This window comes from Ixodes scapularis, unplaced genomic scaffold, assembly GCF_016920785.2.
Source record: "Ixodes scapularis isolate PalLabHiFi unplaced genomic scaffold, ASM1692078v2 PGA_scaffold1__304_contigs__length_218370807, whole genome shotgun sequence".
NCBI classification, from domain to species: Eukaryota; Metazoa; Arthropoda; class Arachnida; order Ixodida; family Ixodidae; genus Ixodes; species Ixodes scapularis.
This window is the reverse complement of record NW_024609846.1, coordinates 112,977,228-113,001,709: the sequence shown is the minus strand read 5'-3', so window position 1 is coordinate 113,001,709 and position 24,482 is coordinate 112,977,228. Positions and strand designations below refer to the sequence as shown.

Below are 24,482 nucleotides of genomic sequence, written 5' to 3'. Positions count from 1 at the left end.
GGATGACTTCGTCCGTTTGTACATTTTTTCCGAATGTTCGGACGACGGCGAAGCCCGTCGTCCGAACGGGACGACAGACTTTGCCGCGGCGCCCGTTGTGACTGACGGCATAGTTGAAGCTCTCTTCGACCAATGAGAAAGTACAAACGGTACATTAAACTAGGATTCATGTTATATGCAGTACCGGCAATAAATTCAGATAATATTCGAAGCCAAGTTACAGTTAGAAAAATATTTTTTTTTTAATTGCAAGTTATTTGTATAATCTGCTCGAAATTTTTAAATGACAAGATGTATTCTCATAATTGTAAAGGCTTGCTTTAAAATCGTCCGAAAAACTTGGTGCCTGCACGTAAAAATGTAATTTCCAACAAAGGTATACTTTATTGGTGAAATTTCAACGCGTAGCTCCATTCCTATAAAAAAGGAGACCAACAAACTTGGCCGGGTCAACGGCGGACACGTTCAGTGCCCGCCGCTGCCCCTGGCGAGTTGGTTGGTCTCACGTTTTTTTACCGTAAGGAAGCAACAACTCGAAATTTCACAAGGCCAAATGCACCACTAAAGCGCATGTTTAATAAATATCTAAGATGTATACGTGCAGCCGCCGAATTCTGAGCGAGCCTCGTCATTAATGTTACCCCACTTCAGCCTACAGCTGTGTGGGACTAGGTCCTAGAGAAACACGAAATCGGCCACACCTGTACTTTTTTTTTTAGTCTCGCGCCTGTTGAGAATGTAGCAAAAATTTTTTTTTACTCAATACATACTTAAGGACAACACATAAAGATGATTGCTTTCTCTTATTTAACCACAAGACTAGCAGATGCGGTCGTGGTAGTGAAAGAGCAGCTCCAATTTCACGTTCTGGGTGTGCACGTAGCAACAAACTGTGCAGCATAGGCACTTTACCTCGATGCTTTATCAATATTTGGAAGCTGTGGGCGATTCCAATGTTTACAACAACCAAAAATGCATACCGGCAGTTTGCGTAGCAACGCGAGCTCGTCACATTAATTTATTAGTAAACACAAACGTGTGCCAGTGAAACGCACCATCCCAGAAACGCCAACTCCGAGACGCTCGCTCTGCGCGGCACATAAGCGACACGACAGCATACCTAACCAATCTGCTGACTTGTATTTACAACCCCCCCCCCCCAAAAAAAAAAAAAATAAAAAAAATAAAGGAAGAAAAACATGAACCTTTTTTGAAGTGCCAACTGCAAACGCGGGAGTGCTTTGGAGGCTGCATTTACACACCGTCAGCATTGTTTCGCTGGATCGCCCGAATCAAGAGCTGCCGCTTCGTCGGGTGCAGCTTAGTAGAAGGAAACCCAAAGAAGCTTAAACCGCGACAAAGTTTGCTGTCGTTGCTGCAGCCAACAACGAAACAGAGTTGGGGAATGTCGGAGAACTTGGAAACGCGCGACTACCGCTGCCTCCAGCAGTCCCGAGCCGGACACACTACGCCACCAAAAATGGCGGACTCCTGTCTGCTACTGCTGCCCATGCGCCGTGGAAGCCCCGGAAAAGGCCCATTAAAAACTTTGTGGAATGGAAAGAAAATAGATTTGGTTTACCTATTCTTCTCTTCATTCGGCTCAAATAAGCGCCATAGTAACATATAATATTTTTTTAGTGTACGTGCAAAGTATTGAGAAAACATAGTTTTTGATTTTTCTTAATTTACTCAGGTGAGCCAATTTTTCCACAATTTTAGCGAATGCGTCCACCAACTTCTGGCACCTCTGTAGTAAACCCCAGCGCGATAAGTTAAGAAATTCAATAGACCCCTTTCGAAATACTGCCCCCTCTTGACAGCTGTGAAACTCCTGCACAATGGCGGACTAAAATTTCAACGTCACGGCACACTGGAAAAAACATACCCAAAGAAAAAAAAATGATGAGCGCAGTGACGTTGCACTTTTGACGCTTTTTGATTGGCTCGTCGGCTAGTAGTGTTGGCTGCGCTCCGACGTAAGCTATCTTATGGAATGACTTCAACGTTTCTCGATGCGGTTGTTCCGCCATTGTGCAGTGGTTCCGGCCTTCTCATAATCGGCACGTGACTTTCGAAAGGGGTCTATTATGCGGTCAGTTCAAATTGCGTTCAATCCATTTCGCTCATGCTGTATAATTGACTAATCAACTTTTTAATTAGGTGAAATTAAGATATACTTCCAATTATAAAATAGGTGAGCGTCATAGAAAAGCTTAGGCAAGTTTCGAACTGAAAATATATGTTTATTTTTACCAATAATAAAGAACTAGTCAGCTTTAGGCAATGGTTTTAATAAATTGTATGTTTCTTTGCATTCCCTGATGTCTCTGCAGTGACTGGCAGTTTGTTACAGAAAACAGTTTTTTTTAATCAACCTCCCTAGTTTTAGGAATTTTCGAAAGCTAAGCAGAAACATCCGGTATACTTGCGCGGAAGGTACGGAACGTTCCAGAAGAGCAAGGAAGAAACGAAAACGTTATCGTTGACCACGCTTGAAGCAGAGTCAGGCGAGCGTGAAACGACTGCGCATCCAAATGGACTACAACGCGCGCTAGGAATATGTGGTAAAAGTAAAGGAAATTGATAAGGTTGACTGCAGATTCGGGCCATATCTTATCTTTTCAAAGTCGAAATGCAATTTCTTTCTCCGATAAATTTTATACATGATGGTAATAAAAGTAAAGAAAGTATAGAGAACGTTGACTGCAGATTTGGGCTATATCTTAAGTGTCCTTTCAAAGCCGAAATATAATTTGCTTTCTCCGATAAAATGAAAATAAGATTATCATGATGATTAACGTTATTTTTATAAGTGTGGTGCCATGACCTCATTGGGGAAAGGGGAACATGGGAAGGGAAATTTCACATTCGGCGGTGCACTCGTGTCGAGCGCGCGAACTCCCATAGAGAGGGTGGCGTCTCCCTGGCACGTGCCTTGTTACCCGGTGTGGTCATGTCCTGTGAAGTGTGGATGCGAGGCCCCAGGTGTTTGGCTTCTTTTGTCCCGCAAGCGGGCACACTCCCGAAGGAGGTATTTAAAATATGTAAGTATTCACTGGGTCGTTCTATTTGAAAACAAACAGGCGTGTCAGGGTGGGTATTTTGACGCGATAATAAAATATTATAGCCCCATTTTCGCAATGAGAAAAACCACTCTTTAAGATTTTTTTAGAACAATTTACTTTCTCCACGAAAATTTTTAAAGTTAAGCAAAGTTAAATGCTACATTTAGCCTGCCTGATTTTCGTACCCACTTCTTTCGGTTGTTATGAATAGGTGAAAGAGAATAACCTCGCACTAATTTTTCTTGAAATAGTATGACGCATGGCATATTTTTTTTACTTAAATTAATTTAATTGGAATATTTGATGCTACAAATAAGAAAATGCCAACTATCGGATTTTTGACGTTTTGGTGACACATTTGGAGACTTGTAGCTTAAGATTCATCGTAGATTTTGCTTATGAAATGCTAGACGCTTGTATAGTATTCACGAAATAATTTATATAAATATATAAATTTTATTAGAAATATAATTAGTCATAGTTTGAAACAGCTTTATTAAAAATGCCATTTTTCTTTTCCCTTTTTTTTCAATCATGTTAACTTAATGTGGGCATAATAACCGCCCCCCTCCCTTCCCCCGCTTTCTATTTTCTTCAGAAGTGCTCAAACTCTCACTCGTCAATATATGGATTTATATTGATTTAGGAGCTAACAGGGAATAGTCGCGAAATGAAATAATTCAACAGTCGTGTTTTTTTTAGTAAACTTATAAACACAGTGTAAATTTTAGACAGAGAGGAAGGAAGAGCAGACTAAAAAGCAGAACGTAACCTGCGATTCCGGTGGTGCATGCATGCGAATAGATCACAGAGAGGATAAAGTTTTGTAACTTAAAAAGGTCAAATATATTGTTTATTTTAGTAAATATCCTCCAAAGTGGTAATTTCTGGAATTCAGGGTTTGCCTTCTGCGAAATTTCCTCGCAGAAGCCCGGAGCTTCAAGGAAGCGTTTAATCCGAATATTCACCCGATGATCTGCCATAGGTTAGATGAGCCTGGGGGCACTGACGATTTTTGAATACTCCAAAAAGCCGATCGGCCTACTCTAAGTAGTTAAATTCAAAAATACCTCAATACAAACGTAAAAAGAAATACAAGACCAGTATCAGGAGTGCAGTTTCGAGAAGAAATAGGGGCAAGGCTGACAATATTGTTGCCGAAATCGGTGCCCAGATTGTAGTCCAACTGAGATCGCATTTTGCATCTCATTGTACTGCATAAACTTTTTTTTTTATTAAACTGCTAAGTAATTGCTGTGGAAATTATACGATGATTTTTCGTCCACGTCCATGAAGTCTACCATTACATTTAATACAAATTAGCATGCATTTTTGTTTTAACTGTACTCAAATCACAGATGGGCCTCTGGCGACCACCCGGACACTTTTGCTGTAGCGTTACTGCAATTCAAATGTTTACCCGATGTTATATAGATATAATTATATCAACATAAATATAACGATGGCATTGATAACTGCATTTGCCGTTCAGGAGCTAATTTATCATATCACATTCCTCGGTAACATTACCATTTGTGCGCATAATTAGAGTATGTATTTAACTAATGCATGCCCACCTGCTTCGCTTACAAACCAATATACAGATGCGAAAGGGGGCAGGGATTGCTGAGAAATGCTATCGCATTTAAAAGCAGCGTTATTCGTCAAACTCCACTCGAGCGTACCCTTCGCAAAATGGAAGAGATGACAATAAAAACAAGCACGAAACGAATGAAAAAAAAAACAAAAAAAAAACCGTTTCCCCTTTGCTCGGTGCCGAATCTTCCGGCCCGTATGAGGGGGTCAGCCACTTTGGAAAAGTTCCGAGAACGCTCCGTGTTCCTGCTACAAGACGGCGTTATCGCACCGTTAACTCACTTCCCGTCATAGCGGTGTTCGGCAACTCCTCCGCTGCTGCGTACTTGCCCTGTTTGGAAACAACATGTTTTGGCGCGGGGCGCTGGCGCGTAACTAAGATACCCCGAGGAGGGGAGAGACAACGCCGAGCGTTACGCAATCATACAAATGACGACACCGTCGTACAAAGAAAACAAATGAAATAAACGCAAATTTAACTTCGCCGTCTAATCAGCGTTCTGTCCGTGAATTTGTGGTGTCTTTTTTTGTTCCTTTCAGGGGCTAACGCTGACGCTGGTGTTAGCCGTGCTGTCCTCGGCCGTCGGTTCGGCGTTTCACCATGGGTATCACCTGGGAGTCGTCAACTCCCCGCAGCAGGTAAAGTGGCATGAAACTTATACACACCTCGGATGCGCTTATCACCCGGGCGAGGAGCGCCGAGCCACTGGGCTGTGTTCACGCGTGCAGGTGGCGTCTGATATTCGCAGAATGCTCAGAACGCCTTTCATAGCGGACGAAGATGGCAGCGAGCAAAAGGCGATATGAGCCCGGTGTATTCTGTTCCGCTGTACATAGATCGATACGGAGTGCAAGTTCGTCTGTTTCTTGCGCATGGGCAACGTTATTCGATTAGGGGCCCTAAACCCGTCAAACACAAAGTTGGGGCCGAAAGTTCGCCGAGCGCGTCGATTGAACGCCGGCGAAAAAAACGCGAAGTCATCGTCGGGATAGTTCAATCGGTGCGCTCAGTGAACTTCGGCCCGAACTTTGTGTTTGAGGAGTTTAGAGCCCTAGCTCGGTTTCGGAACTGCTCATAGACGCTGCTTGCACGGGCAGCACTCCGCCCCCCCCCCCCCCCCCTTCCTCCCCCCCACCTCACTAACCACGACTCGCCCCCAGTCGTTCGACGCGCTGGACGGCCGCTATGGTAACTGCAGTGTATTCTATGGAATACGTACCTTTCTAAGCACAGCGTCTAGGTGGCGTTCCAGCTCTGCTCTATGGAACGCAGAGTTATTAAACGAAAATCTAGATGGCGCTTCAAAGGACGGGAGGCCGGGAGGCGTACTGAAGTCGACCCCTTTCCGCGGAGGTCCACAACTGAGGTAATCTAGTAACGTTGCACACGGGTTACGGTGACGTCCGAACGCCGAGCTCTAATTGGCTCCGATCGGAAGGATATTGGGTAGACCCCGAGGCAGCTAGCTTTGATGTCTACCCACTATCCTTTTAATGGGAGCCAGAGCTCGAAGTTCTGACGTCAGGGCAACCCCTGCGCAAAAAGCAGACGAACTTGCGCTCCGCATGTCAGCTAGAATACAAAACCGGTGCATCTCCCCCAAACGTCATCACTAGTTGGCGCTGCCGCCAACGCGTCGTGCAGCGTCTCCCAAAGCGCGTGACGATGGCACGCGGCGACGCCAAGACGGACGCGCGTCTGCAGTTTTGTGGTGACCCTCGTCGAGCTTCGCGTGTTTGCCGCTTAGGGCGGGTCGGGTAAATCCAGCAATGATGACGTCATGTGCAGGCATCGTATTCTTAGATGGTATTGTCTTGATCCGCCATTTTGATAATTACTCCGTTCAAGTCACGTGATGTGTGTTTGCTTGCCAACAGCTCGTGGGAGTTGCCGTTTTGTTAGACATTGCTTCGTGGAGTCTTTGGAAGAGTAGCGTGTCTCATAAACCTAATTATTTGATCGTTATGATAGGCGTTGGGAAACTGTACACTCCGTTCAGCCCTAAGCTGACACTTTTCGAAGCCACGTGCTCGTTGGGCCAGTCATGCACCTATTTTCCGCCACGTAATCACACTCTCGTTCATGTCCACGCGCAGAGAGCGATGTCCGGGGATGAAAGGGTGACGGTTGCCCTGTCAGCTTAGGGGTGAATGGAGTACTAGGATGGTGTCGTACGTGTTCTGTCGTGCGCTGTTTCGCCAGACTGGAGGACAGAAAACGCGTCCTGCGTTTTCAGCTAGTAAAGTCGGCGGTAGCCGGAGACATCTGACAACCAAGCATGGCCCAACAAACAGAACTTTTTAACGTAAACCGCTTCTTTTGGAGAAACCTCCGTTGCGCGAAGCGGAGTTACAGCCTTGCCTTGTGGCGCTTATTTCAAGCAAAACTGGAAGAGGCTAGTCGCGGAGGGGGCGGGAGAGGTATTGCAATGCCGGAAGCAGTTCGAGTTTCCACCGCTGCGTGAGATAGGCTTGAACGTGCAAAGAACTCTTTTCGAAAAAGGTTAATAACATTATAGGCCATAGTGCAGAACAATGAGATAGGCGCAATGAGCCGCAGTGCGCAACCCGGCGCAGCCAAAGCAGCACAGAAGCCAGAGTATCCAGATGGAACACAACGCCAGGGAAAGTGACATCGTGAGGGTACGGTGGTATGACGAAAAAGAAAATTTTAGTATGCGGATGCGAAATTCTTCTCTTTCGTTATGAACCGGCGGGCTCTCACAACCTAATACCACCACACCACAATAACGCGGCTAGCTACTGTGTTCTCGAAGGGAGGGGGGGAGGGGGGAGGAGGATTGGAACGGCTTCTACTGAGACGAGATTTCTACAGGGTTGCTTTGCAAACCACCATTTCACTTCTGCAAAACAGTGGTGGTGAAGCTTTTCCGAATATTTAACGCGTAATGAGTGTACGGACTGGGATTCTTGAGGGAAATGTGAGGAATGCCAAAGGAACCGTTACGAAATCTGCAGCAGGTACTTCATATAGCTATTTGTGCAAAAGAAGGGTAAATTGGGAAGAACGAAATTCTGAACGCGACCTAACGGGAATGGAAGCAAGGACAATAACTGTTGGCTTGTCGTTCTACAACTGCGTCAATTAGCGGGTTGACGCGAAGCTAGCTGACCGTCTGTACCACGGTGGTCTCTACCAACAGTTGGATCGCGAACGTGACGGACGCCGGCGTTTGGTGTTAAGGCATTCCGCGCTTGGCGTTCGCGTTCTAAGGGTTTATGGGAGGAAACAAGAAACCCAGGACGTGCCCACCATCACACGAGAAAGAGCAGAGTGTAAAATAAAATAGCGTGCTATTAAAAAATAAAAAAAAACCAGACATCTGCAATGTTCACTGCATGCCGTGAAGAAGGCCGCGGAACACATTCTCTGTTTACAGCTTTATCCGTAGGATCAAGATAAATGAAGCACGTTATTTTATTACGTTCTTTCATCCTAAGGATTAATTCTTACTCGTTTTGAAATGCTTTATTAGTCTTGATTTTGATGTTGGTAAGGATCAAAAGATTGGCGTGCCGCTCCGCCGACGACTGTTATGAAGTACAATAGATAAGGCGCTTGCGTGGTAAAGACATTTGCGTACTTTGTTTGTTTTTTTCTCCTAAAGAAGTCGTAGTAGAATATCCGCAGGGGGTCATTTTCGCTGCCAATAAGTAGGCTGCTCGAGCGACGTCTTGTTTTAACTCAGAATAACGAAAAAACATTATAAAGGCGAAAGCCTTTTATGTCTCATCGTTCTGTCGACCTTCAAAGTACTTGAGCGAAAACACGTCGGCGACACGAAAAGTACCAAAACGAAAGGTACCAATGAAACACTCTAAAAAAAGCCCGTGTGTCTACTTTCCCGCACAACACTCGAAGGGACAATCACCGCAAAGTTCTGAGGCAGCTCAGCGAATGACGATGCCGAGACATTTGTTTAGTCCAGAAAACGCACTCTGAATTGTGACATTGAGCAATACAAAACTTCACGCTTACGTTGCTTAACATCACAACTCAGAGTGCGTTTTTTGGTCTAAGCGTATGTTTCGGCAACGCCATTCGCTGAACTGCCTCTGTTAGTTACGGTGATTGGCTCTCCGAGTGTTGTGCGGGAAAGGAGACTCACGGGCTCTATTTAGAGTGAACGGCGTCAAAAGTGCGCTGTCAGAGAGCGCGCTGTTTTCGGCAGTTCGCTATCACCAGGACAACAATTGACGCCACAATCCGAGTGAGCCAATGAAACGGCACAAAAAGTGCATCGTCAGAGAGCGCGCTGTCTTCGGAGGTTCGCTATCACGTTTACATCTGCGCTTGGGCTTTCACCTTCAAGCCGTCTTAAGCATAACATAAGAGACCCTGTGAATTTTAAAGAAATTAGGTACTATGGTTTGTTTTACTTTATATGCGGGCGAAGCCAACGGCTTACGAGCTGCAAAACACTGCCTGTGCGCTCAATAAAACATAACGCGGTTTAAAGGAATTCCCGTAAGAATTCGATCTGGCCACGCGCGCGTCTCGTGAGACCGCCCCCTGAGAGGCTACTAGCCTGTGAACGTGAAAAAAAAAAAAAAAATGCGGCCGTATCGCTGTCATCGATACGTACAGGAAGCCGTCGTATAAAAACGAGCACATTCGGCACACGTCGCAAAATTCGAATTCCAAACGGACGTACCCTAGGATGGCAAGTTGGTATCTTAAAGTGTAGGCAGCTTCATTTATTGCTACGGGTTAGCCTCATGCACTTTAGGACACATTTGTAAATACGGATTGACTAGTAAAGAAAAAAAAAGAAATGCCATGAGCGAATCGCACTTCCTAATCCGCTTCGAATCATGTTAAATGCTCCGTCGAAGATTAGGATTTCTTGTTAACACATTTTAATTTATATAATTATGATATTGGCAAACCACAGTCCTGGAAATATTTCCAGCTCGGCTTAAAGTGGCACTAAATCAAATTATAAGATCGTCTTTCTATGGCGCAAACTCAATTTACGCACCCAAAGTTTTCTGTAAAAAACAACAACAAATGTAACCATGCATGAAACTTTTGATTATAACACAACCAGACATCGTGCCACGACTTCTTTTAATACACCCCAGAAAATTGGCATATTTTTATGTTTGGTCAGGGTGTATATATAAAAAAGGCCCCGCATGAACGTTATTTCGGGCTTTCTAGTCTGCCTTGTGAGCTTAAATTACGCTTGCGCCATAAGAATGCTATCAAAACACAATTTTGTGTTAAAGGGGCACTGACACATCAAAATCATATTTTTTTTTATTATCCGAAACGATTGAAAACGATGCCGGGACATTACCCTCAAAATTTGAGATTTGGGAATTCAGTATTCGTGAAGTAAAAAAACAATTTCCAAATGCCGAATTCGAAGTTCCCGCGCGATCGGCGCCGGTGCCTTGACGTCAAAAATTGAGGAGACCTGAGAGTCCACTTCCTTTCACCACTCCCTGCTGTTGCCCATGTTGCCATGGCGACCCAAAGCGAGGAGGAAAGGAGCGAGCGCAAGCGAACGCCGGCGGACCGGTTTTGAGCGGTGTCGCCTGTTTTCCGTTGGAGGATACAAATCCAGGAGACGGCACCACAACGAACTCCCGATTTTTGGTATTTCAAAAAGAAGGGCCGTACTGCGTTCGCAATTGCGTTAAAAAACATGTTTTAGGATTGCCGTAATTAAATGTTATAGAGATGTCGCCTACAAAGCTTCTAAATTTCCTGATTCTTGACGTCACCGATCAAAAGAAGCGAGGAGGCGAGAGGCGGGAAAATCAAACGCGAAAAATAAAAAGGCGCGCGCGCGCGCGGGAAAATTTTTTTTCGCGATGCGGTTTTTTTTGCGTGTCTATGACTACAACTTGCATCGTTTTAGACAATAAAAATAAATACGACCTTTGGGGTGTCAGTGCCCCTTTAAGGAAACAAAAACAAAACTAGGCATGCTCTTTATAGCTCTGTGGCCCTATAGCAAGTATCTAAAAAAGCAGAAAAAAACAACAACAACATTTGTTTATGTGTAGAGTGACAAATGTTGACTTCCTAAAACAAAATCCGGAGTATAGTATGCTTATAAAAAAGAGTTCAAAAAGCAAACAAGCTGTACGGATGGGCTCGCGCTGGCAGCGAGTTTTCGCAAATTTCTCACCATCACATTTTTTTATTGGACGTATTTCCTTCCCTGCGAACTTGCGCAGCGCTACAGTTTGACCATCGTAGCCTGTGCACCATTAAGCCTGTGAGCAACAACAACCTTACGAGCAGCTGCTGCTAATCACCAGGCGTGAATACCCCTGTAGCTTAGCGTGATAAAACTAATGGCTTGCTCTGGAAGTGTCGGTTCTCGTTCCAGGCGGCTGTGTGGAACGAGAAGTTGCAGGAGGATAGCACAGCAGAGGTTGGTTGCACGTACTATTTCTCCACGGGGTGCGCTGCTGTCGGTGCCGAGAAGCGCTCCGATTGCGAACCGAAACTTAAAATCCCGTCAAAGTTCTGCGGTTTTTCAGAAAGTCGTAAAATGCTGCGCGTGTCTTCTATCGTTCTGTAATGTGTTGATTTAGTGTTATTCGACGATGCTCAGCAATATTCTAATTGAAACCATGTCCTTGAACTCAATATTAAAAAAGTTAATTACGCAAAAATAATTTTCCTAAATGGGCCTCTGGCCCAGGACCAAAACGACAGAAGCCTTTTTTTGCTGCGAAGCGTAATTTTTGGAATATCGAATTTGTCCACTTTTCGTGAAGCACCCTATATATATGTGTGTGTGTGTGTGTGTGTGTGTGTGTGTGTGTATGTGTGTTTGTGTGTGTGTGTGTGTGTGTGTGTGTGTGTGTGTATACAGTCATGTCCCGTTGCTATCGATACCTTGCTATATGGGCACCATTTTTGGGGACAAACTTAGAAAATATAAGCATTTTTGTCTTGTTATTATGAACAACTCAGATTATGGATGATTTTTTAGGGGCGAATGTGTCAGTATTAACGAGACATCACTATATATATATAAACAGACAGACAGCCTGAATTTTGTTTTAGGTATTTTAATATTTTAGTTTTTGACAGCTGAAGAGACGAAGGTCATTCCGAATCCTGAGCATCTTATTATCGCTTTGCGACTAATGTGATTTCGGAATTACCTGATAAGACCTTCGGAGAACGATTCGGGAAGCAAAAGGCGTGACCATAATAGGCCGCGCCGAGTTTTTTTTTATTAAGCTGTTATTAAGGCTTTAGGCTAAGTCTAGCTCGTTAATAACCATTATTTGCCAAGATTGCATTGGTCGAATAATTCAGAAGAGTTGTTTCGGTGCTATACCCACATGTTTCAAAACCGTCCCGTCACAAGTCGCATGTGCTCCATCCAAAGGGAAGCCGTTGACGTAAAAAGGAGGACCTTCAGTGGATGCCTTATTTGAAATCGGTGTTATAATAATAATCTCTTTATTTGTTCCATTTTAGAAACAGGGGACCCAAATAAAAAAGCTGCAATGTCTGCTTGACGAGAACCCGAGCACTCTTTACAGCAGGCGAAATCCAATAAAATGCCAATTTACAAAAAAAAAAATATATATTTTTAAGGACTTTATTTTCCTGATTATGATTTTGGGAAGTCATACTGAGAACTGTCATTTATTATGTGTCAATTAAAAAAAGCGCCGGAATGCAGGCTTTTTCCGTGTGTTCAAATAGTGTTTCGCACCAGTCAGGACTGTTGCTCTTGGCAGACAGACAATAGGAACAAGTTCTGTGCATCCACCACGAGCAATAACCTGAAGTACTGCGTCCAGTAGATATCACTAACGAACCGTTTTGCATCTATACGACAGTCTGTTCGTGGTGCGGATGCCCCACGTGTCAGCATTGTGGAGCTAAACTTGCACGTGGTTGTTTATCCTCCACTTCACTAGCCAATTCTTTTTTTTGTTGTTGTTTCAAGTTTTAATATCTGCGTTAACGTTTTCATAAACTGTATGAATACTTCTTTTTATGCCTTGTGTTATTGCTGCCTTGTAACTGTTATTGATTTTGACCCGATTCCGGGTCAACAGTATTCATAAATAAATAAATAGGTACAGCCGCGTACAAATTTGTAACGATAATAATGATGAAATACATAACAGTTTGAAAAGGAATTAATGCTTGTGGAGTGTCATTGAAGGCATAGGTGCGCCACCTTAGCTCTTCGATGTGCTTTGTTTGCCCAGGGGCTCGAAACTCGTCAAACACAAAGTTGGGGCCAAATTCACGGAGCGCACCGATTGGACTATTACAATTATGACTTCGCGCTTTTGTCGCCGGCGTCCAATAGGCGCGCTCAGCGAACGTTTGGCTCCAACTTTGTATTTGACGAGTTAATTGCCCCAGAATTCGTGCCAGCAATATGGATTTGAAAACCGATCGTTCGCGCCGGTTCCTTTTGCCCTGCGACGAACAGAACTCACAACTATGGAGTTAGGGGAACACTTTGACCTTCCTATCGGCAAAGAAAGCAATTGTTTATCCTCCCTTAAAGCGGCTACTTTTGCATCGAAAGTTTAGATGGTTACGGGAAAACAGTTTCTATTTGCTTGAGTGTTATACATTTGAATGAGCAGCATTGCCGTTTTAAGCGTACACTGTTTTCAGCTCCAAGCTCTGGGAAAATATTTAAACCCCGACTGCAATGACGTTTTTATCCAGTACCTCACCAATTAGCAAACATAGGTCAACGCGCTTTGGGCCAACTCTTTTGTTAATGTTTTTTCTTCTGATATCTTGCAATATATTAAACATAATTAAAAAAAAACGAGACTGGGCAAAAAAGGAAGGACAGCACAACACATAAAGTCTTGCAATAGTAAATTAAAAAACAAATATATATATACATAGATATATATAGTAATGAAGTCGCACTTCGAAACGTTGTTGGAGTTTTAAAGCATTGAGTGAGTCGACGTTTCGGCCTGATACAGGCCTTCCTGAAGGCCTGTCTCAGGCCGAAACGTCGACTGAGACAGGAAGGCCTGTCTCAGGCCGAAACGTCGACTCACTGAATGCTTTAAAACTCCAACAACGTTTCGAACTGCGACTTCATTACTTTATAGTCTTCGGCATCCTACACTATATTTTATTTATCTATCTATATAAATATATATATATATTTGGTAGCCTAAAACAAGGCACAAAAAAAACCACATTTATACAGAATCCGTCAGTGCATGGGAGGATATAAAAAGGAGGGCGGGGGGGAATGAGTAGCCCCCCTTCCCCGTTCTTTAAAGTGCGGGCTTGTTGCTTCAATATTCTCGAAAATCGAGATTTTTTTCTATTTGATGCGCAGAAACATGCCTTTCATTTACGAGTGTTTGATTTTGTAAGCTTCGGAACTGTCTGGAGTTTTGCAATGAATTACCTGTAATATTCGATATGTTTCATCTCTCAGTCATAAAATACCTATATTTTATTTAAAAAAGTATTAGAAATTCTTTCTTGATATTTGAAGTTTTATCCAACTTTCCGGAATCGAACATATTTTTTATATTATTCAGAAAACTACCTTTAATTTAAAATATCTCAGATATTGGATTGCAGAAATATAGGTATCGCAATATTTATTTTTTAACATATTAAAATAAGAGATTTGATTCTGTTAAAAGAGGAAAATATAATTCAACAACGTGTTAGAGATTAAGAATATTGTAATATATTTTATTTTTACTTTTGCTGAGGGCTAAGATTAATATATAAGAAGAAGAAACTCAACAGCTGTCTTTGAGGGGCGGATCTTACGCTCAGAGTCTTGTCTCGGTATCCAATGCAATTTCTTAAATCTTAAACACCTTTATATTTATATATATATATATATAAATGTAGTCGTAATATTCGGTCTGTTTTGTTTAAAGCTCAGTCCAAAATAAACACAAAAAAAGCAAAAAAAAAAAACAAAAAAAACACGAGAAGTTGGCATAGTAATAAAGCCTCCTGGTCTTCTATACTGGGTGCCTCTGCAAACACTTAAAAAACTTTCTAAAGCTAGGGTGGTTGATAAAACAAAAATGAAGCCTTTTCGGAACAAACTTTCGGCCATGCCGGACGTCAGAGATCGCAAAAAAACACACTAGCTTGCAAAATCGTTACCTATAACTTACTAATGATATTTTTAATTTGCGAAAATAAGTATATGGTTTTGATTCAAAACTTGCTGAGCGGCATCGAAAACCCCTAAATCAGTCAATTTTAGGACGACACGAAGCACATGGGAAACTTGGTGGTGTGCTAAAGTTACCACTCGTGCTGCAGGCGCAAGGCCGGAGAGGCGAAAACGCGAATGATATTCTTGTCATTCGCGTTCAGTAAGCAAATGGTACACTAAACATATTTATAATACCTCATGTATAACATGTGTTGTCAAAGCCCCTTGCTGGTCATTCTATAAATGAGGATAGCAACAATGTTTATTTAGATATATCTGCTAGGACAAAGTCAGGACGAGCGAGTTGGTTATGGTTAGGTTAGGTTAGGAAATTCGGTTAGTCTGTCGGTCCGTTTCTGTTCTCTCCATAAAAAAACGGATCCACAAGGGCGGCTGAAAAAATGCCTCACTTTTTTTTTGTAATCATAAAATAGATCAACTACATTGCCAAACTGCAGGTTTAATGTCTAATGTTTTTGCGTACATCTGCGTAATTTCACGGTCGGCGCACAGTGGCGCTGCTGTAGTAGTCCGTGAAAATCGCGTGTCACGCGTCACGAACAACCAGCTGTAATTGAGTTCTTAGTGGCCGAGAAAGAAGCCACGAAGAACTTTGGCCAACATGTGTGTGCACTGTGTGTGGAAAGCGAGCAGTAGATTGGAATAATGAATGCCATGGGCTGGAGAGAGTTATAAGGCGTTAAAAAAAGTGGAGAAACGGCGCCCTGCGTGATTGACCGCGGTCAGGGCTTCCATGCCACCGCCACTCTAATTACCGACAGCTTAAGAAACGTATTGCGTGGCGAGTTCCTGGCATCTCGATATGGCTCTGCAGCCAATGAGAGAGCGGCGCCAGCCAGTAAGAAGATATAGAAATCCAAAGTTACGCGCAAAAGTCACTTTTCACGGGTATAGGCGCCGTGCTCCGACGAATACGGCGCTGGTCGTTGGCGCTTGCTCTTTCCGTTCTCATTTTGGCGACCACATTGCACTCGATTTATGAATTTTCAGGAAATATATTGTTGAAGGTACAAAAGGTGCAAGGCAACATGGCACACAAAAATACACTTTCGAGTATACTTTTGCCCCGATGAATTTCAGTTTCGTGAACAAGTGCGCACGTCCGTGCATCGTTTTGGGGTCCGCTGATGCAAATTAATTATCACAAAGATTTTACTGCAGTTTGCACACTAATTCCGCCTGCAGGCGTCACATGTCGGGGTTGTGGCATCGAGGCCCCAGTGTCCATTGAATGCTAGCTAATTTACAGTTTAGCGCTTATAACGGACTGTGAACCTGATATGTATAAGAAGGTTACCGGTCGTCTACTTAAAAAAAGAAAGTTAATTGGCGGAAATTTAGTACTTAGAAAAGAAATACTTTGGGTGCCTAGTTTATACCTCTGAAGAATCGGCGAAATTGTGAACGCTTAGAAACAAGCCTTCCTCCCCCCCTCCCCCCTCCCCCCCCCCTCCAAAAAAAAAAAAAAATAAAGTAGTTGGGATACCATGGTTCTATGATCTAATGGCAACGGAAGTGAAAACCAAACCAGTTCGTGTGAGCGGTGTGAGTGCTTTTTTTCTTTATGTGCACATTGTTTTGCTCGTGTTTGTGTTTGTTTGTGTTCATAAGGAAACTACATCAGGCGCTGGGTTCAAAAGTGTTTTTGGGTCTTTATTGCACACATTTTGTGCATCCATGCGACGACCGACTTCAGAGAAATGGATTATATATGACCTAGCTCATGCAAAAGCAAAAAAAAAAAAAAAAGAAAAAAAAAGAAAAACACGAGCACAGCTGGCTAGTGGCTGTTTAGAGCGGCTAACAACTCTAAGCTCAAGCATGCTACAGCGCGCCTGTGACTTGATTCGCGCAGATCGGCCGGTCAGAAGTGAACAGGGATGACACAAACTATTTCGACGCGTAAATCAAAACTCTACAGAAATCAAACAGCGTTACCGGCGTGTGCGGCCGAACAGGAATGCAGGATACATTTGGATCCAATACGAGAATGTTCGCCCCCCCCCCCTCCCCCCCCCCCCCCCCCCCCCACACACACACACATGTTTCAAAACCCATGAGACAATTAACAAGCTTGTTCGGACGATACTCCTCCACCCCCTCCCCCCCCCCCCCCCCCCCCTTCCCTTTTTAGTCCTGATTAGGATTTTTAGTGTTTTGTTCCGCTGAAAGACGCACTGCGTTCAACAAGGTTTTAAAAATGACGAGAAGATGCTTTGCGAAGTAAGGACATAGATACGTTAACCGGAAACGTGGCAGTAGAAAAAAAAAGGGCATTCATGCATTCGTTTCGAACTGACGTCAAATAAAAAAATAAGTAGGCGGATAAGTAATAAAAGTTAGAGGTGTATACAACAAACATACTGCACTACTCTGTGTGAACTTCATGCATTTTAAATAAACGCAGCTTCCGAAAGAAGAAGAATGTGGGACATCTTAGCCACGTTTATATATTAGAACTGTCGTCCGCTTATATATTCTCGGTCCGCCTCACCCGCATTCTTTGTCGGACCTTCCGATTCTGGATCTCCTCTGTAGCTGCCCCACTTAATAAGTTTCGACGACTTAAATCTTTGAACCGAACAAATAAAAAAGAACGAAAAAAAGAAAACGCGCTGGAAAAACAAACGCAGCTAAGCGACCGGCTTTGAATATTTTGTGAAGGTATACTGGGGTGGGACGAACGAAGGGAGAGGAAAATCCAATTATCGCGGCATGGCCGAGCGACTGAGTTGAGAGTTGGGCAAGCAGAAGAACCGGGCGATCAATGAGTTCGCTAACAACGACAGTGCCGGGTTCAGCGCATGTCCTCTCGCGCATGCGCCGGTGGAGCGCATCTGCTGTGTGTGATCATGCTCAGAAAAAAGCCGCTTTGAGGGAGAGCGCACTATAATGAAGTCCTTCGGGTTGCTTTGGAAGCAGGCCGCCTCCCTCGTTCTTTTTTTTTTCTTTCTTCTCGTAGAAGACAATGAATGTCTGGAGGGTATCTCAACTGGAGGATAGAAATTGAGACCAATAACCTTTGAGAGGCTATATACTCCGCTACGTGATGTGACAATGTACATACACGACACTTATTGCAAACAAGTTGTGACCTCGAGCGAAATCTTCGTAAATCGTACGAGGAGTGGTCAGAAAGTGTTGCAACTCGGTTAGAAACAAAAGTGATCTCTTTACACCCTTTGGCTAACTCATGTCTCTAGCCAAACATGTTCGATATCAAGCCTTCCGCTTTCTCCCCTCGTCTGAATCAGTCAGTTAAACATGGCGTTCTCCCACGATTTGAAACTTGAGTACCAGAGCAAGATAAAGTTTTTATGCAAAGAAGGAAGCTCTGCCAAAGAAATTCACGATATAATGATGAATATGTATGGCAGTGAATGTCATTTATATGCAGCACTAAATCGTTGGCTCAACGAGTTTAAACGCGGCCGAGTGGATATGCAAAACGACCAATGGTCAGGGTGGCCCAGCACTTCGACCGATTTGAATCGTTCAGCCCGAGTTGAGAACCTTATCATCCAAAATCGACAAACTAAGGTGTCCGAAGTTTCCACAGGACTGAATATGTTGTATGGCAGTGCTTTGGCAATCAGCCATGACGTTTTGGCTATGTCAAAAGTCTCGGCACGATGGGTGCCAAGGAAACTCTCTACGCAAGATCGACACAATCGCTTGCATTCATCAAGAGAGCTTTTGAGCCTTTAGGAAAGTGACCTAGAAGATTTTCTCGTCCGCCTTTTGGTTGGGGATTAAGACGTGGCTTTACCAGTGGGACCCATAAAACAAAAGTCTATACAGTAAAGAAATTTGAGGCTCCCCCCCCCCCCTCCCCTCTTTCGTCCCCACTCAAAAAAAGAACAAAAAAAAAAAAAACATTCAAGACGCAACGTTTGGGGAGTAAAGTCATGGCGACATTTATTTGGGACACAAAAGGAAGGGATCCTGCTGATTGACTAGCTGGAAACAGCGCGACAATTGCAAAACAGGCGAATATTCTACGGACGTTCTTCGCAAACTGTCCAAGGCCATTGTATAAAAACGACGAAGATCGGTGAAAAGAGGCGTCCTCCTCCTGCACGACAACGCTCACGTTCACAAGTCTCGTGCTGCCCAGGCTGTCATTCGACTGTGTACTTTCGAAGAGCTACAATCCCAGTCCTGTCCCTAGTGACCTTTTTTTTTAATTCCTTATTCTAAAAAAACAAAACAGCTCAAGGGAACAAGGTTGGATGACTTGAACGCACTGAAAACTGCCGCAAAGCAGTAGCTTGACGAACAGGGCAAAGTTTTTTTTTTCCTTTTTTTTTTTGCGAAGAATTAGTAGCTGTTATCGCAAATGGCTGAAGTGCATTAGTTTACCGGGGGGATTACGTAGAAAAAGAAAACTTTTTTCGAGGCCCTGGTATGGTTTTTTTTATAAGCGAGTTGCAAAACTTTCTGATCACCCCTCGTACTTTGACATAATGACTAGAATACTGCGTGTTCGGATTAAACACTCGGTGTACAGCTGCTCACATACTTCTTGGAAATCTCATTTTTCCGAAATTATTAAAGTTGATAATTTATTAAATTCAAGTTTTGTTTACAAAATTATCATCGACTTATTCGACCTCTTTTAATTTCTAAAATTATTGTTCCCTGTTTGCGGCGCGACAAAAATACAAGCCGTTACAGACACGTCTCGTTAATATTAACACTTTCGTTCCTTATCAAAAATTGTCCATAAGTACTTCATAATAACAAATCAGGGTCAAGATCACATACAGTCATCTCTTGTTCATATGGACCCCGCTATAGACACTGACTTTCGGGGAACGATCTGTTCCTGTACAATTCTGCCTTGCTAATTTCCCGTAGTCCATATAAATAACTCCTGACTGCGGCTTCCCCTATTAGAGAGGCATAATTGTATAAAGATTGGTTGGTATCCGAATTTTCGTGTCTTTTATATATCGGGATAAGGGCCCTAAATATTATGGCATTAATTTAAACAACCGATCTATTCGCTAAAGAACATGTTCGTTTTCACGCGTCTGGTGCGCACAATACACAAGAAAGCCCGATAAATCTAAATACAAAGGACCTGGTTTGGGGAAGTTTTGGAATTGTTTGCGATATTTGTAAAAATATTCGTCTACCTGCTTCGGAGTTGTACAAGAGGCACCAAAACCTCGTGTGCGCTGTGATATACAGTTGTCACGCCTGTTGAAGTTATCTTCTGAAAGACGTGCAGCAGGAGCGTGAAATTTTTTTAACAGTCTTTCAATCGTGTATGCACTATCTGTGGCACAGTACGGTGAGACATAGTGTCTCACAATACTGTGTTACAGATAGTGCATACACGATTGAAAGACTGCTAAAGACAGAGTGCCTCACAGTAATATGGACCACAGAAAAAGGTACAAGAGGAAACTCAATGCCTTTGACAGTAGGGAATTGTAGTAGACCGTTTCCGCAGCCCGCTAAGCACCCGGATAGCGCTCCGTAATCCGCCACAAGACCTTGCACTATGCAGAGAAGGTTGGCGGCGCGCATGCGCAGCTGCGGCGTTTTCTTCGGGGATACCGTAGCGGAGGAGAAAAACGATTTACTACAACTCCCTATTAGAAAGTCTTAGAATAGGGGTCCCCTACGCTTTGGATAACCCAAGCAGCTGTGGGCGTCTCAGTGCGCATGCGCGGAAGGTCTGCGCGTGCGCGGTGTGTGACTCCACAAGCTGCATGCGTGACCCCAAACATTAGGGCCCCCATTCTAAAGCTCTCTATGCGGAGGGCAAGTTCGTCTGCTTCTTTGCAAGGGTTTCGATGATGTCAGAACGCCGAGCTCTTATTGGCTGATTGAAAAAAAAAATAGTGGGTAGACCTCAAGGCGTCTAGCATTGAGGTCTACTCTCTATCCTTTCAATCAAAGCCAATCAGAGCTCCGCCTCTTTCTGACGTCACCGAAATTCCTGTGCTAGAAGCAGACGACTTTCTCTCTAGCATCATCTTGACTGCAGGAACACTTGAGCGCATGGAGCATTCGCTCACTGCGCGGGCACGTGGATAAAGATATATGAAAGGAGGCAATTCTATGTGTGATATCGTTGGGTGAAATCAGCTTCCAAAGCTAAGAGTTTCAAGATATAACGATTGTTATTTTACAAAAACCAAAAAAGGTAAGCGGCCTCTTTCTTCTTTTTTCTCCGACTTTTTTGTTAGTAATACCAACCCTCGTATTTAAGAACCCTTAAAAAGCCCCTAAAATATTTTTTTCTCAATAATCTGGTTGGGGCAGGCGCGTCAAAAAATTAATATTACGTTATTTCTTTCGCGTAAAATGTATTTCTCGAAACGCGTGTCCCAACCAGACTGTTAAAAAAAAAAACTTTTTTTTTTCTTTCAGTGGCGTTCATATTATGTCATCCATAACACTAGAGTGGATGCCTAGTTTCAGCCCATTGTATATCTGGTATTTTAGTTTTGTATCAACATTACATCCACTCCTGTTATGGCCAAAATATTGGCCTGCAGTATCCTGTAAAAAAGAATAACTCGGCGTACAATAAATTTACACTTCGACACTTCGTTCTTTACAAAAAAAAAAAAAAAGAGTGAAAAAAAAGAAGATTCGTTTTCACATTTTTATGGATTGCAGGTGTCGTCATCACACGATGCTGGTGGCTTAGGTGACATCATCACACGATGCTGGTGGTTTAGGTGACGTCATCACACGATGCTGGTGGCTTAGGTGACGTCATAACAGGATGCTGGTTTTTAGGTGACGTCATCACACGATGCTGGCGGTTTGGTCATTCGTACTCGTTCTTGCGGAGAAAACCTAATCCGGGGGTGCGAAACGTATTCAGCAGAAGGTGTGCTCACAGCAGCGAGGCCATTCCTATGGCCGCTGATATGACGCCAGAGGCAAGCATGTATTGAGTATCAAGTTCAAGGTCGATAATAAGCGATCTGTCTTCGGAACAAGACAGCTTCGGCCAGCTAATAAAACATAAAATGCAATATATCTGGTTGCAGGTTCTGGAGGACTTCATCAACTCGACGTTCACGGAGCGCTTCGGCGAGCCGGCGTCCGAGGCCACCGTGACGCTGGTGTTCAGCGTGTTCGTGGCCGTGTTCTGTGTGGGCGGCATGATGGGCGGCCTGCTCACCGCCTGCGTGGCCGACCGCTTCGGGCGCCGGGGAGGCCTACTCCTCAACAGCGGGCTCGTGTTCGCCGCCGCGCTTCTCATGACCCTCTCCAGGGGAGCCGCCTCCTACGAGCTCCTCGTTCTCGGAAGGCTCATCGCGGGCATCAACGCCGGTATGAGCGCGGCGCACGCCAATACCACCTCTACTCGCTGTCACACCAAAGGAATGAATAAGGCCTGAAACAGGCCTTATTCATGTGCTGCGCTAAGTAGCTCTTGCAAGATTTGATTGTCGAAGGAAAAAGCGATGGTCTTGGGCATTTGAAACGTGTACGACTTGAAAAAATAACACAAAGCTAATCTATTTCGACCGAGGAAGTGGGGAAATTAGTAACATTCCGTGAAATGCCGAACGTTTTCTTTTTTTACTACGATTGTTGAAACAAATACGAGTATAGATACTGACAAATCTTGCTATATACCTGCCACATGGCAAAAATGTAATGCCATTTTCATTGAACGAAAATGAGGGGTCGACGAATCAGGTTCGATCCTGGCTACGAGCGTCGTGCGTGCATCGCGCTACGCCGGAGGTGGCGTGCGCTGAGTGGCCGATCAGACAATGTCGGTCGATAGAAATGACAATATATTTTACCGTGGGGTAGGGGTATTACTGTACCTGATGATATCCCGCTAATGGTGGAATAACGGGCAGGATAACTGTTGAATCGCTCCCCCCTATAACGTTTGTTGTTACGGTTGAGTGGTTGTCGCGGCCAGTATAGGCAGCGATATCGCGACAGCTTATGTGGCGTTTTTTGCTGAGGACAAGAAATACCGTAAAGCCGAATTCACATGGTGTGATTCGGACTACAAGTTTCATTTGCGACGTTGTACTTGCGGCAAAACAATATGTGCGGACGTAAGCTCCGGTGGTCGACGTCGCAACTGACAGTCGCAAACAATAACGCATCATGTAAATCAGGCGTTACTGCGAATATATTTATATTTATATATATAAAAAAAAAAGAAGAATGCCCGCAGTTATGCCCGAGGCAAACAAAAACAAACCTAGACATATTTGAATAGGCCCTCCTCGAAACTCAGTCTGGCCACTCTAATCACTATCATCATCTGAGTGTCACACTATCATCATCTGAGTGTCTGTGCGGTACTATAATGGCAGCGGAAACTGACGAAAGCTGTTCCCAAGCGAGTATGCAAGGCTTTCCAGATGTTAGTACGTACGAATCAGAAACAAGTTCTGCATCAGCGTACATTTTGGACTCGGGCTCAATCAATTTTTTAACAAACATCTAAAATTTATGGATGACCGAAGTTTTATTAGGAGTCTATCGGTCGGCGCGTCGCACATGCCGACCGAAACAAGCGTGCCGACCAAAACCGAAAACTAAAACAAGTCAGCATTGAAAAATGAGGCGAGAGAGCCCATTCTCGTCTGCCGTTGGCGGGTGAAAGTTACGATGCCGGAGAAAATACATTTTGATGACCGCAATTAGTATAGAAAAATCTACACCACTTATTAAGCTAGCAGATGGCCCTGAATTTTGAAAATAATTTAATATAAACATTTGGTAAGATGCCGGATTCTCATTTTGATATATCGACACTGCAGTGTGTTTAACGCGGTAGAGGGGCAATTAAGTGAGCACATCATGACTCTCCTAGTTTGGGTTTGACCGCTTGCGTCGGGGAAATTACTATAACCTCTTCCTACTTGTGCAAACAGGGACTTTCAACATCACCAAAAAATTCATCTGTAATGGCTTTCTCAGGACAGAGCACTTACTAATACCAATTATATGTCAATATCATTGCTGTTCCTTGGTGTGTCTACGTCAAAACCCGAGAAAGCGAAGTATTATTATACATGGCATCTCACGCTTTAACCTGATGGAGCTTGTCTACTCAAGCCGAGGCTCTTCGTGCGTGCCTCGCACTCATCCTCTACATTTTGGCACATGCACGGCCAGATTTTTGCGTCAGGCGCTCCTAGCTCACTCATCTGTCCCCACGTGGCGTATTCACCTTTACCTTTTAAGCCAAGTGCAAATTCCAGCCAAATCGAAGTGCGTGCCGAGTGAAAAAAAAAAAAAGCAACAGTAACTTTAAATATAGAAAAAAATAGGATGAGGTAATCATTGTTTTGCGCTTGCCACGTGCTGACAACTTTATCCTTCTCCCTTACCATTTTGTGGCGATACTGCGATCAAAGGAAGAACGTCGGAACTTTTAAACAAAAAGGATAAACAGCGCGAATTGAAACACGGACGAAATGAGAAATACACATGACAGGGATGGGCGCATTTTGAAAAGAAACTGAAGCGACTTTGGACTTGAGAAAAAAACAATTCAATCGTCTTCATTTGGCCTCCAGGATCACGAATATAAGTTATATTTCGGATTGATGCTCCAAGTAGCCACAACAGCGCTTGAAAAATAGTGCTAAGCCCC

General features: G+C 43.7%; 1 protein-coding gene across 1 annotated transcript in view; it reads left to right on the top strand.

Annotated features, from left to right (window-relative positions):
* LOC8028232 (solute carrier family 2, facilitated glucose transporter member 1) overlaps positions 1 to 24,482 on the top strand; it is an 82,958-nt gene that overhangs the window by 12,786 nt on the left and 45,690 nt on the right. Inside the window, exons 2-3 of the mRNA XM_002410676.5 lie at positions 5,205 to 5,303; positions 21,895 to 22,180. Coding sequence (XP_002410721.3) covers positions 5,205 to 5,303; positions 21,895 to 22,180 — 385 coding nt within the window. The remainder of the gene's footprint in view (positions 1 to 5,204; positions 5,304 to 21,894; positions 22,181 to 24,482) is intronic.